Source organism: Puma concolor, chromosome D1 (assembly GCF_028749965.1).
Source record: "Puma concolor isolate L17-30 chromosome D1, mPumCon1.1.hap2, whole genome shotgun sequence".
In the NCBI taxonomy this organism is placed as follows: domain Eukaryota; kingdom Metazoa; phylum Chordata; class Mammalia; order Carnivora; family Felidae; genus Puma; species Puma concolor.
Genome location: NC_141676.1, coordinates 13,423,772 through 13,438,682, shown reverse-complemented (window position 1 = coordinate 13,438,682; position 14,911 = coordinate 13,423,772). Strand labels below are relative to the sequence as shown.

Below are 14,911 nucleotides of genomic sequence, written 5' to 3'. Positions count from 1 at the left end.
TGGTGCTGGATAAATACTTTTCTTGAAGGACTGCTTTTTTCCTCTTGAAGCCACCCACCACATCACACAGGGGTCCTGCAGAGGGTGCGTGGTCGGGGTCTGGCTGGAATTTCCGAGGTCAAAGGCTCCAGCGGTATCCAGTGGAGTAATATTTGGAGAAGGATGTCTGATGCCCACTTCAGAGATAACTGAATCCAATCCAACACATAACTGTGGAGAGCCAGTACTGTAGTTACCAGGTGCTGCGGTCACATGGAATATGGGCATGCCATTGTTCTGCCCCCAAGGAGTTGACAATTTCATAAAGAAGACAAGACTAATATCAATTTAAAGGAAAGATAAAATTAAGACAGTCCAGAGCTGTTAGAAATAGTCGGGGCGAGGTGGGTAGTGGGGTGCCACTGGGAACCTATGCAGGAGCTGCCCCTATCAGGATGCAAGGGGAAGAGTCAAGGGGGATAATGGGGAAGCGGGGAGATGTGGGGAAGGGGGACAGGGGACAAGAGCAGTGAGGAAAGTGGCTGGTGGGGTCTTTGAGTGGGGGAAGTTGCAGAATGGGCCTGGGGTGAGAGATGTGGGAGAAGAGTGGGGAGGCTGGCAGTGGGGAGAGGGGAGATGGAGTATCTATGAGGAGGCATACAGGGGTATGGGGGGAGGGCAGTGGGGCAAGGGACTGCCAGGCTCCAGAAAGCCCCGTGGGAGGTGCCTCAATAGAGAAAAGGAGTTGGAAAAGCTGGAGGCAAATGATACAGGGGCAGCAGAATCGGCTTCCCTCCTGATGCTCATCTAGGATGCACGACCTTCCATTTGAGTTCACATTTTTCCCCCTCGGAGTGCTTATGTGGACGTGGCTGAGTTCTTGCTGGACAATGGCATCCCCACCAACCCTGCTACCAGGCCCAGAACCTTCTGTGTCTGTGGATGAGCTGGAAGGAAAGGAGTCCCCACCATCCTCCGCACATGCACTTTGCCCCACATTATTGGGAGGCTCAGGCAATAATAATTATTACAATACCAACTAACATTTATTTAGCACTTACTCTGTGTCAGTCATTTACACATACCCTCACCAATAAATTGATACTATTATCTTCGTTTGATAGGAGGGGAAACAGAATCACAGAGAAGTTAAGTAACTTGCCCAAGGTCACATGGTTGGTGGGTAGTGGAGGCAGAACTTGAACCCAGGAGTCTATCTTCGTAGCCAAGTGCGGCTTAGGCCCTGGCCCAAAGAAGGCATCCCCACTGCTCTGCCAGGACAAACGTCTTTGGGATTCCTCCTTCATCCTCATGTTCTTTTTCTGTTTTACCTCTGGGAGGTGGTGTTTGTTCGTTTTCATGGTCCTTGGCTAAGAACCCACCAAAGGAGGCGTGGCCCCTGTTTTAGGGGGTTCTGCACCAACTTTTCTGCAGGCTCGGCCTACAGGCGGATGGCTCCTGAGAAGAATCCCGGGAGCTGGTATAGAAACCAGGGAACCTGCACCCAAGGGATTCTCATGCTCTACTTTTTATTCATTTACTTTTTATTTGAAAATTTTTCAAATGCAGAAGGGACTACCGTGATTACATTCAGCCTCCGTAATTCATTTTTTTATTTCTATTTTTAAAAGTTTTTAATGTTTATTTATATTTGAGAAAGAGAGAGAGAGAAAGCGAGAAGCATGGGTGGGGCAGAGAGAAACAGAGAATCTGAAGTAGGTGTGAGGGCTGAGCGGTCAGCACAGAGCTCGACCCATGAGATCATGACCTGAGCCAAAGTGGGATGCCCAACAGACTGAGCCACCCAAGCGCCCCCTGCCTCCATACTTCTTAACTCATAACCAATCTTCTTTTCTGTGACCTCTTCCATTTCCCTCACTCACCTGATTATTTTCAATCACTTCCTAGGTACTATATCATTTCATCCATAAATATTTCAATATGTATGTAAAACATAAAGTTTATTTCTAAAAACATAACTGTCAATTTCATATCTGAAATCGACAAATCCATCAGCATTCAATTTGTAAAAAAAAAAAATTTAACAGTAACAATAATTAATACTCTAAGAAGAATTAATCCTCTAAGAAGTCAGTGTGGTCTTCCGGAATAAAAAATTACTGGCAACAATGCCTACTGAGCTTTGGCCTCTGTGCCTTGGATTTCTCCTGTGCTGAATTAAACTAGGGAGGGAGATGGAAAAGTAGCTAGATTTCATCTGGCTCTGATAGTCCAGTAGTTTTCATAGCCAGAGGGATCATCATGTACCGCTAGGTCCCCACATGCCCTCAACATTTTTATTAATAATTTTCAACAGTATTTCCTACCTCTCTCTCCCCTACCAGAATGTAAACTTCCTGACAGGTAAGAAGTTACCAAGGGTTTCAAACTTCTCTTTTATTCATTGTGACATCCTCAGTGCCGAGAACTATGTGAGAATCAAGTCAGAGACTCAATAAATATCTGTTCAATGATTGAAAATTGAGCTCTTCCACCTTTTGTAACAAAACCCCTTAGTCATATAGAAATCGTAAAGCATCAATCATTTTGGAAATGTTTCAATTCAATAAAGTTGGTATCAGTATAAACTCACCTTTCCCTGTTTGTAGAACTACTTAGATGGCCATGATGATATTATTCGCCTAGGAAGTGTCCTTATCCAAAGGTGTTTTAGGGGATGCCTGGGTGGCTCAGTTGGTTAAGCCTCTGGCATCCACTCAGGTCACGATCTCGCAGTGCATGGGTTCGAGCCCTGTGTCAGGCTCTGTGGTGATAGCTCAGAACTTGGAGCCTGCTTCAGATTCCTTATCTCCCTCTCTCTCTGCCACTCCCCCACTTGTGCTCTGTCTCTCCCACAAATACATAAACATTAAAAGAATTTTTTTTTAAAAAAAAAAAGGTGTTTTAGGAATTGAGAATCAAAGCATAGTATCAGCTGACACAAAGGTGACTAAAATGAGTCAAAGCCAGGTGTCCCTCCGGGTAAGTCTCGCACCCTTCGTATAGCAGGATGGAGTGGTAATAAACAAGTAGGTGTTTCAAGTGGAAAGGATCAGTGTGTCTTACTTATGCTGCCTTAATAACAGACTAGACTGTCAGAAAGGAAGAGATTTGGAAGCCAGCTACTCCTCTCTCAAAGCTCTTGGGCTCAGGGTGGAGTACCTGCTCCTGTCTGCAGGAGGCCAGGAAGGACTCAGCTGGCCTCACCTGCATGTATTCCAGCTGGCCTCCCCTCAGGTAGTTAAAGCAGCTCAGGGGTCAGCCTATAGGAGAGCTCTGCTTATTTGGTCTCTGTTTTCTTTTGCACCAACCTGCTGAACCACCCTGTGCACCTGCTGAGGATTGTTCCAGGGGATCATTTACTCTGTGACTCAGCTACGGACAGGTTCTAAGAAGGGGCTGAAGGAATCTGCCTCTGGATCCATGTCTGCCTCTGGATCCCTGTTAGCCTTTCACCATTTTCAGATGGGACAAAGTCCCTCACAAAGCCTTTTGAAATCCATTTCATGTTTCAGTTATACTGAGCGTTGTTTTTGTGGGGTTTTGGCAATGCCTTATCTGCTTCAACTGCATTTTCCTTTAAACCTACTCCTTCTCCCTTCTCTATCCTGGTTAAATGGCCCCACCATTCACACAATGGATCAGAACAACAATCTAGGAGTCAAACTTGATTTCTATCTTTCTCTCACTCCCTACATTCAAACCAAAAGCAATTTCCTGTTAACTTTACCTCCTCAAAACAGTGCAATTAAGTATCATTGTCTCCCTATCCCTTATACTACCCTAGTTCAACCCACTATTACCTTTCAAATGAAAGACTATAAGAGCCTCATATATGGTCTTCCAACTTCCATTCTTGCCCTTTATAATCTAAGTCCAGTCAACAACAAGAATAATCTCTCCAATGCAGTGATATGTCTATGTCACTTCTCCCACTGACCCTATGATAACTCTTTATCATACTAACATTCTAACTCCTGAGGGCTCTCTGTGATAAGGCATCTGCCCGGGTCTCTGACCCCAGGTGTAACATGTCCCCCTTCAGTCCCTCCAGCCCACTTTCTTGTCCTTGGAGCACACACACAGGCCAAGCTCATTCCAGTTCCACTGTGGGGACTGTGCACCATCTTTCCCCACAGGTGGCTCTGCTTTCTCACTAAGCCATCTCTAGAAGGAGGCCTCTCCTGACTGAGATTCTACCTCCTATCAGGCACCATGACTTCATAGCACTTTATTTTCCTTACAGCATTTCTCCTTGTCGGAAATTATCTTGCTTATTAAAGGGTTTCTCTGTGTTTACTCTGCTCTCCACACACTGGGGTGCAACCTCCATGACAGTTGTATCCATATGCTGCTATTTCCTATGTGTCCCCAGTCCCTGGAGCAGGGCCTGCCATATGGTAGGTGTAATAATATCCATTGTACTGAAATAGAACAGTTCACATATAATCACTGAATTTATGTTTTTCCTCAAGAAGACAGGATTTCGCCATTTGGGTTCTTTTGAAACTTCGGTTCTGGCTCAGACTCGGTGACTGAGGTCTTAAAAATTGTGGGTTCAAACTCACCTATTTGAATTCCATATTCATATTGTACTACCCTTGTGGTCATGGCTGACTTACTTCACATCTCTGAGATGCAGTTCCTTTATAAAATGCAGATAATAACAGTTCTTAAGCTATAAGGTTGTGTGCAGATTCAACAAGACAATGCATGTAAAACCTCTGAGCCCAAAGCCTCAAAGTGGCAAACACTAAATACACATTATTATACTATCAGTGTTGGTTTTCTGCTTTCAGTAGTCACCACCATAAAGTAGAAGGGGTAGATTTCTCCATCAGAGATTATGCCTCTTTCATTCGCATCCATTCATTTATTTATTCCCTGGGTTATCCTTCTAGTACAGTCAGCATTTGGTCAACCAAAGTACAACTAGAACACAGTCTGCCACTCGGTGGGTAATCATACAACAGATTCAAATTTGTTGAGCGCTTCAATAAACATGAAAATAACTGAATGCATGATACTGTCCTTAAACCCATGAAACTTAAAGTCCAAAGTCCCCAAGAGGTTTAGTAACTTGCTCATATTCACCCAGTGAGTAATCGATACAGCCAGGATTTGGACCCAGGTCAACTGACTCTGAGAGTTCATGTTGTAAACCCCTCTGCTATCCAGCCTAATATCTCACACATCCTCCTGGAAAGAAGACCAAGAGAGACAGCTACTTAATACCACATTATAACCATTGGAAGAACACCAAATACAAGAAGAGGAATTTATAACAAACTTTTGTGGTTCAGCCACAGTCCTGGCTACGACATCTGTGTCTGGGGGAGAAGGACTTCGACTCTGCAGAATGACTCATTGGGCATTTGCATTCAAAATAGAGTCCTCAAGAGCTCTCCAAAGAGATGGTCTAGAACTATAGGGTAGCACCTGTGAACTTTTCTTCTAATGATGCCATGGGGCTAATAAAATGAGGCATGGAGATGATCAAGTTAAAAGGGCATGTGAATGTCTTCACTGATGCTGCAGACAGAGCTTCAGTTGAGGATCTTGACTCTCTGTATAAGACCCCGGAGAGCTATTGAGGTAAATAACAATGATGACAGCCACAGCAATGAGAGGAAGGGGCACTCCAATTGGGAGGAGCCTTCTAGCAATGATAATCCTGATAACCCCCTTCAATGCAAAGCCCTTTGCTGATCAAAAGATATATGCATGAGCATTCCCTTCCTTGCTCTTCCAAAACTACGGAGGCAGCCACATCTGGCATCATTAATCCTATTTGACAGATGGAGAAACTGAGGTTTAGAGTAAGAGAAAGATCCAGAATGCAAAACCAGTTTTCCAGATCCAAGATCAGCCCCAGGTTGGAACAGATGATCCCCAAACTCATAGAATTAAACAAGATGTAAATTCCCTAAAGGATAGGAACTTGAAAAAAAGAAAATTGTTAATGGTCTCAACTGAGAAGTTCAGTTCTATACACTCAACTCAGTCCCCAATGTCTGAGATTCTCATAGGAATACATAGATCTTAATCCCACAGCCCTCAAAAATAACTCCCCCATTTGTAGCAAAAGCAAAAACACCACTTGCAGCAAGTGTTTTTCTAAGGACACACCTGCTGTAGTGTCTGGAAGGAAAATCCAAGCCTAGAAATCGAAAAATACACCAGGAATTTTATCTCTGCTTCTTTGCAGACTCCAGAAAATCCTCCCCCATAAAATCAGAAGTTGAAACAGAGTAGCAGGATCTACTGATGGGGTGAGTTGGGAGCATTTTCAACATTCAGATCATAAAACACTTGAATACTGTCAGTGCTCAGTAAAAGTTTTATAACTAAACTAATCCATCTTGGTTACCAGTTAACACTTTGGAAATGGGAGAAATCATTACTTTATTTAAAAATATCTCTGAGTACAACAGTAGTTGCCAGGGACCAGATGGTAGGGGAAATGAGGAGATGTTAGTCAAAGGGTATGAACTTCCAGTTATAAAAGGAATTGGGGCGCCTGGGTGGCGCAGTCGGTTAAGCGTCCGACTTCAGCCAGGTCACGATCTCGCGGTCCGTGAGTTCGAGCCCCGCGTCAGGCTCTGGGCTGATGGCTCAGAGCCTGGAGCCTGTTTCCGATTCTGTGTCTCCCTCTCTCTCTGCCCCTCCCCCGTTCATGCTCTGTGTCTCTCTGTCCCAAAAATAAATAAACGTTGAAGAAAAAAATTTTAAAGGAATAAGTTCCTGAGATCTGATGTACCTCACAGCTACTATATATAATTAACAATACTGTACTGTGAAAGTTGCTGTAAGAGTAGATTTTAAATATTCTCAATGTAACAACAACATGATAATTAGGTGAAGGATATGTTAACTAGCCTTATGGCCATGAACATTTTGCAATATACATGCGTATCAAATAAACACATTCACACCTTAAACTTACACAATACTATATGTCATTTGTGTGTCAATAAAATTGGGGTGGGGGAGAGAATGTCTACGAAAGAGGTACAGAAAAAGTCCACTGTAACTTAATGTAGAAATTACTCCTAATTAGAGTAATTTCTCCTTAATTGCATATAATGTGACTTCCTATTGCCTCTACTGTAGCTTGTGGGGCAACATCACCTTGCATTTGTTCAAATACTTCCTCTGCTTGGAGTTGCCTTCCCTGGCCATACAGATCTCCACCTTATACCATCCCAAACACATTTCTAGAACCAATTTTAAAACCACTTATTTTAGGGATGGTTTCTATATCCTCTAATAAAATGAGATTATTTGCCAAACTAAAGTCAAACAGCATGCAGTTTGTATCTCCTTTTGGAAACTATTAATTCTCATTTTTGTCACAGAGAACCAACATGAAAATTAAACTTGACAACTGTAGATGTAACTTACTCACCACTTTAGACCCTAAGTCTCCGACCATTTCTTTCAACAACTGAGATGCTCAATTTTTCCTTTGGACTGAATTGGCCTCTTTTAACCCTTAAAACAATAATACCCTTGTTTTCCCAATGTCTTGTAAAGAGGTGTGGCTTTTATTTAAAAAAAACAAAATACTGGCAGCATTTTGACTTGCTTAGAGATAGTATGTCTGTAACCTGTACTTAAAACTCAATTAAAGGGGTATAAAATACATTAAAAAATATTTAATAATTACAAAAAGGCATATAGAATATACGACAAATATGTGTAATCACCAGATAGCTATGGATATAAAGTATCACCAATACTATGGAAGCCCCAGTATTATATCATACTATAATTAGTCAAGAAGCTATTTCCCTCAACATTATGATTTTAAAATTTGGGTAAAGAAATGTAGGCCTAGTGAATTCATTTTCAGTGATGGAAATATTCTATTATTTTTTGTACCATTATTTATTTTATCATTAGTTGTCTGTTTTTTTAACACTTTTTCTATTATATCACATGGCCTGATCTACCTTTTTAAAATCCAATTTGACAATCATTGCATTTTAATGATGCATTTATTCCATTTATATTTATTATCCTAATTCATTTAGATTATTTATGCCTTCTCAGGTGATTTGTTTGTCATGATTTTTTTCTAGTATTTTTATCTCCTTTCTTATGTTTATTTAGATTGGTTGATTTTTAAATTCCTGCCAACCCCCCAAATTTTAAAAGAAAACCCAACTTTTATCTTTTACAATGTTTGAAAACTATATCTTTAAGTTCAAGTCAAAAGTACAAAAATTTTGGAGCACCTTAAGTCTAATTAACCCTCCAACCTAATACCTCAGTGTTAGCTGAAATTTTCAGTTTCTTGACCACTTCCCAATGGAAAATATTATTAATATTTTATACTTCCTCTGTTTATTCCAATGTTCTCACCTATTTACTGATTTCTAAGTTCACTATGTCTTCTTGTTTCTGAGACTTTTTTAAGGATCACATTAGTCTCTTCTGAACAACAGCCTTTAGAAGCATATATAGTGCTCAACTACTGATGGTAAACCCTCCATGTGTTTTTTGCATGAAAATATTTTATCCATTGTTTTCATTAACTTCTTCATTTATGTAAAACCTTCATAAAAGTTAAAATGATGGTGCAGTGAGCACTGTGATACACTGCACCTAGATTAACCAACACTTTTTCTTTTCCTTTTGCTGGATCTCTACACAGACAAATGGACAGATAAGAGATATTAAGCATGTACCTCCTGCAAACAAAGACAATCTTTGTGATAACCACCTGTTCCCACTAAAGAACCTTGATACTGATGAAATTATATTATCGCATATATACTTACTATTCTAATTTCCCACTTGTCTCCACAATATCTTAAGTAGATGTTGTATTTTCAGATTCAGGGACCAATGAAGGATTATGTATTAAATTTAGTTTCAATGTCTTTCTAGCCTTATTAAATCTGGAATAGTTCCCTGTTTTGTTTTTTGTTTGTCTTTTATGAAATTGACATTTTTGAAGTGACTAAGCCAGTTGATTATAGAATTTCCCAACATCTGGACTTTTTCAAGTTGCTTCATAATGATTAGGTTCAATAAATCCTTGCCATTAAAACAACATAGGTGATGTTGTTGCTATTCCTTCTATTTGTACACATATATATGCATGTATGTATATATAAAATGAGGGGACTATATGGCATGTAAATATGGGAACTGCATGCTAAGGAGAGTTGTAGAAAGACACTCTGAAGTCTTCAAACATGTGGGCCATGAACAGAAAATTTCTTTCATTAATGCTATCAATTTCAGGAGCTTGACCAGGATTGGAATGATGAATGTCTAAGGAAAACTACAGATGTTGAAAAGTTGCAAACCATATTTGAATATTGCTCTCAGCAAATATGGATACCTGCTTAATATGATGGAAACATGTGTTAACCTATGCTTCTTAGAAATACACATATTAGAAGTCAATCATCTTCTATGAGATCTCCTTCAGTTTGAAAATGAATCCATGACTCACATGTCATTTTTTATGTGGTGATTACTTATCAAGGAAATAGAAGAAATATGGAAAGCAATAAATCCTTTTGTGAGTGTTTTCCATAAGGATCTAATTCAAAAAAAAAAAGGTGACTGAAATATAAGATCCTTTTCCTTCAAGAAATCACAAACATTTTCTTTCTTTTCTTGGTCCTCTTCTTGGTCCTTTCTAGACTTCCATAATCATGACAAAAGAAAATATCACTGAAGTGACTGAATTTTTTCTTCTGGGGTTTGGTGCCCAAAACAAGTTTCGAGACCTCCTCTTCATTGTATTTCTGGTCATCTATGTGACTTCCATGGTGGGTAATATTGGAATGATCCTACTCATCAAGACAGATTCCAGACTTCAAACACCCATGTACTTTTTCCTACAACATTTGGCTTTTGTTGATATCTGTTATACCTCCGCTATCACTCCCAAGATGCTGCAAAACTTCATATTAAAAAACAAATCTATATCCTTTGAGGGCTGTATAATGCAATTATTGGTTTATGCAACATTTGCAACCAGTGACTGTTACCTCCTGGCTGCTATGGCAGTGGATCGTTATGTAGCCATCTGTAAACCATTTCACTACCCCATAATCATGTCCCGAAGAGTCTGCATCCAACTGGTAGCTGGTTCATATGTCATGGGTTCAATAAATGCTTCCGTGCACACAGGTTTTACATTTTCACTGTACTTCTGCAAATCCAATACCATCAATCATTTTTTCTGTGATGTTCCCCCAATTCTTGCCCTTTCATGCTCCAACATTGACATCAACATCATGCTCCTTGTTGTCTTTGTGGGATTTAACTTGATATTCACTGTGTCGGTTGTCATCTTTTCCTACGTGTATATCATGGCCACCATCCTGAAGATATCTTCTGTTTCAGGGAGGAAAAAAGCCTTCTCCACATGTGCCTCCCACCTGACAGCAGTCATTTTTTTCTATGCAACCTTGTCATACATGTACTTACAGCCCCAAGCTAGTAATTCCCAGGAGAATATGAAAGTGGCCTCTGTATTTTATGGCATTGTGATTCCTCTTTTGAACCCCATGATCTATAGTTTGAGAAATAAGGAGGTAAAAGAGGTTCTAAAAGTGATGAGGAAAAAGTTCTTCTAGGTTGGACCCAAGTCATTAAAATTCAGCACCTCAAAGCATCAAGTAAGGATGTTTGACCACTATTGAATGTTTCTGAAGTTGGAAACACGTTCACGTCTTAAATCAATGTTACCTCTTTTAATAACTTCTTAAAATGTGAGAAATATAGCAACATCTCATGAGACTAATATTCCCCTGGTTATAACTCAAGAAATATGTTTCATACTATCCATATTTTATTGAGATTATTTAAAATATTAAAATTATGTACAGACTTCACAAAGTATTTAGTTGCTTCAAATAGATTTCATATATGTTCTTAAAGACTAGAAAACCTCAATTTTGCATATAATCAATATTAAAATGGAAGTTCATTAATTACCATTCACTTAAATGACTTCCTTAAGTTGTCTACAAAGAGACAGTATGTTCTGTTCTAACTATTGCATACACCAGAATGTAAAATAAATGCACTGCTTTGAAAAGTACTTTTTGACTCTGGTTATACTTCCTACTTAATATTCTTTTATTAGTTACATTCTCTAGTAACTAATTTCTATGCGATGTTATGTTTGATGTTACATTTGTCGTTAGTTATCCTCTTTATTCTGAATCCATTTCTTTCTTGTATAAGGTAAGGAAACTTCTGGAAACATTTCCTATATCCCTCCCCAATAAAAACAGAAAATCTAGAATGTAGAAGGATATAAAAACCTAAATAATTCATTTATGAAAGGCACACCAGTCATTTTAGTCTAGGCAAATAACTTTAAACTATAGTAAACAATAGAAGTTGAAAGGAGGCCAAGAGCCTTTTGAATCAGAAAGACAAACTGTTAACAAGAGAGCTTTAATAGGTATATTGAAGTTAAGTGGTGGAAACCCCCACATGACTCTAGAGAGGCCATGCTAGCTAGCTACATGAAAAAGCAAGTTTTGGGGCGCCTGGGTGGCGCAGTCGGTTAAGCGTCCGACTTCAGCCAGGTCACGATCTCGCGGTCCGTGAGTTCGAGCCCCGCGTCAGGCTCTGGGCTGATGGCTCGGAGCCTGGAGCCTGTTTCCGATTCTGTGTCTCCCTCTCTCTCTGCTCCTCCCCCGTTCATGCTCTGTCTCTCTCTGTCCCAAAAATAAAAAATAAACGTTGAAAAAAAATAAAAAATAAAAAAAAAAGAAAAAGCAAGTTTCACATGAAAATAACACCAGACAGACTAGTGATCTGGCCAGAAAATGTTAAGTAACAGCAGAAAGACAACTGGGCAAGAGAAGATACATTTTTCAAATATGATATCCTGCTTCAATTTTGAGAGAAGAGAAAAAATTAACATGGAGATAATGTGGGATGACCAGTATATTCCCAGCAAAGACTCCACCTTTATAAAGGATGACACCTTCCATAAAGGGAAGGTCCAAGAACCTTCAAAGACCAGGATTAGGGACAATTGCTAGAAAGTCATCAGCAAAGTAGACAAAGGATGTCCTGAGAGTCTAGAGGGGAAAGTCAGAGACTAATGTAAAATATGGTGACTATTTTTTTTATGGTGACTATTTTTAAAATACCGTATCATATATTTGAAATCTGTTGAGAGAGTAGAAATAAGGAAAATGATAATCATGCAAAGTGATGGTTTGTTAACCAGTTTGTGGTGATCATTTCATGATGGATACTCCTGTCAAAATATCAAGTTGTGTATCTCAAGTACATACAAACTTTGTCAATTCTACCTCAGTAAAGATGTAGGGGAAACATGATAAAACAAAGAAAAACTTAGTACATGTTGAGAAATCTAAGAGGCCAAATTGGAAATAGGGTGCAAAATAGAGAGTCACATATTACTCTGCATTTAATACCAAGGTGAAAGAAATCCCAAAAGGAAATAAATTCTGTGACAAATATACACAAGAAGTGAAATCCCTGAAATTTATATGAAGGAGGAAATGGTTGATCTGGGCTCTCACCAGGGAATAAATAGTGATTGTTAGCAATTATCCAAAAGAGAAATTTCCTTACTGACATCTAGAGTACTAATAGTCGGATGTTGTATAATCATAAATTCTTTCATAAATTACCAGGTGAACATTATTGTTTCATAAATCATCAGCACCCCATGGTTTATAAGGGCTTTTGGGGTCCAGCAATTGCCTCTAAAACATTATGATAGGGGCTCAGTTCTTCGACCCAAATTTGAAGTTGATAATTAGCAAGATGGCTAACTTACCATGTTTTCACTCATATGTGGATCTTGAGAAACTGAACAGAAGACCATGGGGGAAAGAAAGGGGGGAAAAAAGATACAAACAGAGAGGGAGAAAGGAAATCCACAAGAGACTATTAAATACAGAGAACAAACTAAGGGTGGATGGTGGGGTGGGAAAGAAAGAAAATGAGTGATAGGCATTGAGGTGGGCACTTTTTGGGATGAGCACTGGGTGTTGCATGTAAGCCAATTTGACAATAAATTATATTCATAAAAAAATATATTAGTCTAGACCAAAGTGGAAGAAAATATAGCATCACACACAAAAGTTTGGAACAAGAATGACATGGGGAAGAGAATACCTATAGAAGCTTAAAGACAAAGAATCCACCCACCATCCCTCATGAGTATTCACTAGCTGCTCCCAAATGTAGCTGGTTGTCCGTCCATTCTCCTCTTATTCCTTCCTAAAAGAATTCCTATTTTATGTTGCAGGTGATGCAGCCAGGTAAAAAATATATTGCACTTCTCAGCTTTTTTTGTAGTTGCGATGGCGTGTATCTTAGGCCTTTGGTAAAGGTAACGTATGCCAGTGGCATAGAGTGAAGAATTAACCTTAACCTAAAGAACTATCTTATCTTTGTCTGCAGCTTACTGGCATGATCTATAGGCCCTGACATGTCCTTCCTAATAAGAGTGTTTTTGGCCACTGGACAGTCTAACATTGTGATTTATGATGGAAGCTTTGAGACATGCCATATCATTTTCAAACTCCAGGGCAACTTGGGACTAAATATACTATCCTTAACCTCCAGGAGAGGTTGAGAATGAAAGTTCAGCCACATGAGCATTATGTCATACATAGTGCCACAAAGAAACTGGATACTAAAGGATACTAAGGGTGAGCCTCGCAGGTCAGCAATACTCCATATGTGTGGCCACACGTCGACCTACAGAACGGTAATACATCCCTGTGTAATATACAAAATACATGGACATTTTGTGTTTGGATCCTCACAAACCTTGCCTTATGTATTTCTTCCTTTAACTACTTTCAATGTGTATCTTTTTATTATGATAAAACTAAAATTTGTATGTATTGTGTTTTCCTGATGTGTTCGCCAGTTTGGGCTCTATTTAAATTTCCACAGGTTGAGTATCTTCTAAACAACAGAAACTTACTTCTCACAGTTCTGAGAGTTAGAAGTCTGAGAGCAGGGTGCCAACATGGTCAGGGTCTGGTGAGAGCTGCCTTCTGGGCTTCAGACTGCCTACCTCTGCTCTGTTCTCAGTGGTAGAAAGAGCTAGAGAACTTTCTGGGGTCTCTTCTATAAAAGCATGAACCCTACTCATCAGGGCTGCACTCTCAGCTGTGGGTGCAGGGCTAAGCAAATCACAAAAGTGCAAGTCAAAACCTTCAGTGCTGTGACCCAAAGCCCTCACCACCATATACCAGCACCTTGGGTTACGATTTCAACAGAAGGATTTGGAGGGGCACAAATATTCAGTCCATATCACTAGAGTTCAGTGAGTCATTCCAGTGAATTATCAAACCTGAGGGTGACTGTGGAAAGATCCCCACATTTGTTACCAACCACAAATGGGTGTAGCTCCAGGGATCCCTGGATTTTTGGCATCTGAAGTGACATCAGTCCTATGGAAACTGTTCCCTCAGACTGTGTTTGCTAAGCTTTTTGAAAAGGGTGATCCCAAGCAGCAGAGAGCAGGAAGAATGAGCTATAGAAAGACAGAACCAAGGAAAGGGTGAATAACTTAGCTGGCACACACCCTAGGAACTGGAACTCAGTCTCAGTCTCTGAAGGACCAGACAAGTATTCAATCCTTCTTCCCCACTGCTTGAAGGTCAAGATATTCTTGAGGCAGAGAAGCACCTATATAGGTACCAGTCACTGATAGCACAGACAATGGTGTCCACCACAGATGCATGAAATCGAGTAGCTGAGGAGAGAGACACAAGACACTGAGACCTCTGCTACCTATATAATACATTTCCAGCCAGTGAGATGTGAGTGGAAGTCTGCTGGATTTGGAGAAAGCTTTCATTTTCCTAATGAAGTGTGTGTGTATGTATGTGTATATATATATATACATATATATATATATATATATATATATATATATATATATATATAT

The 14,911-nt window shown here is 39.7% G+C and overlaps 1 protein-coding gene and 1 long non-coding RNA gene across 3 annotated transcripts in view; one reads left to right on the top strand and one right to left on the bottom strand.

Moving 5' to 3' along the window:
- LOC112865115 (uncharacterized) overlaps window positions 1-14,911 on the bottom strand; it is a 166,251-nt gene that overhangs the window by 133,811 nt on the left and 17,529 nt on the right. The gene's annotated exons all lie outside the window — the stretch shown is intronic.
- On the top strand, window positions 9,654-10,583 carry LOC112865995 (olfactory receptor 5AK3-like). Its single transcript, XM_025929033.2, has one exon. The coding sequence runs from the start codon at window positions 9,654-9,656 to the stop codon at window positions 10,581-10,583; it is 930 nt and encodes a 309-aa protein (XP_025784818.2).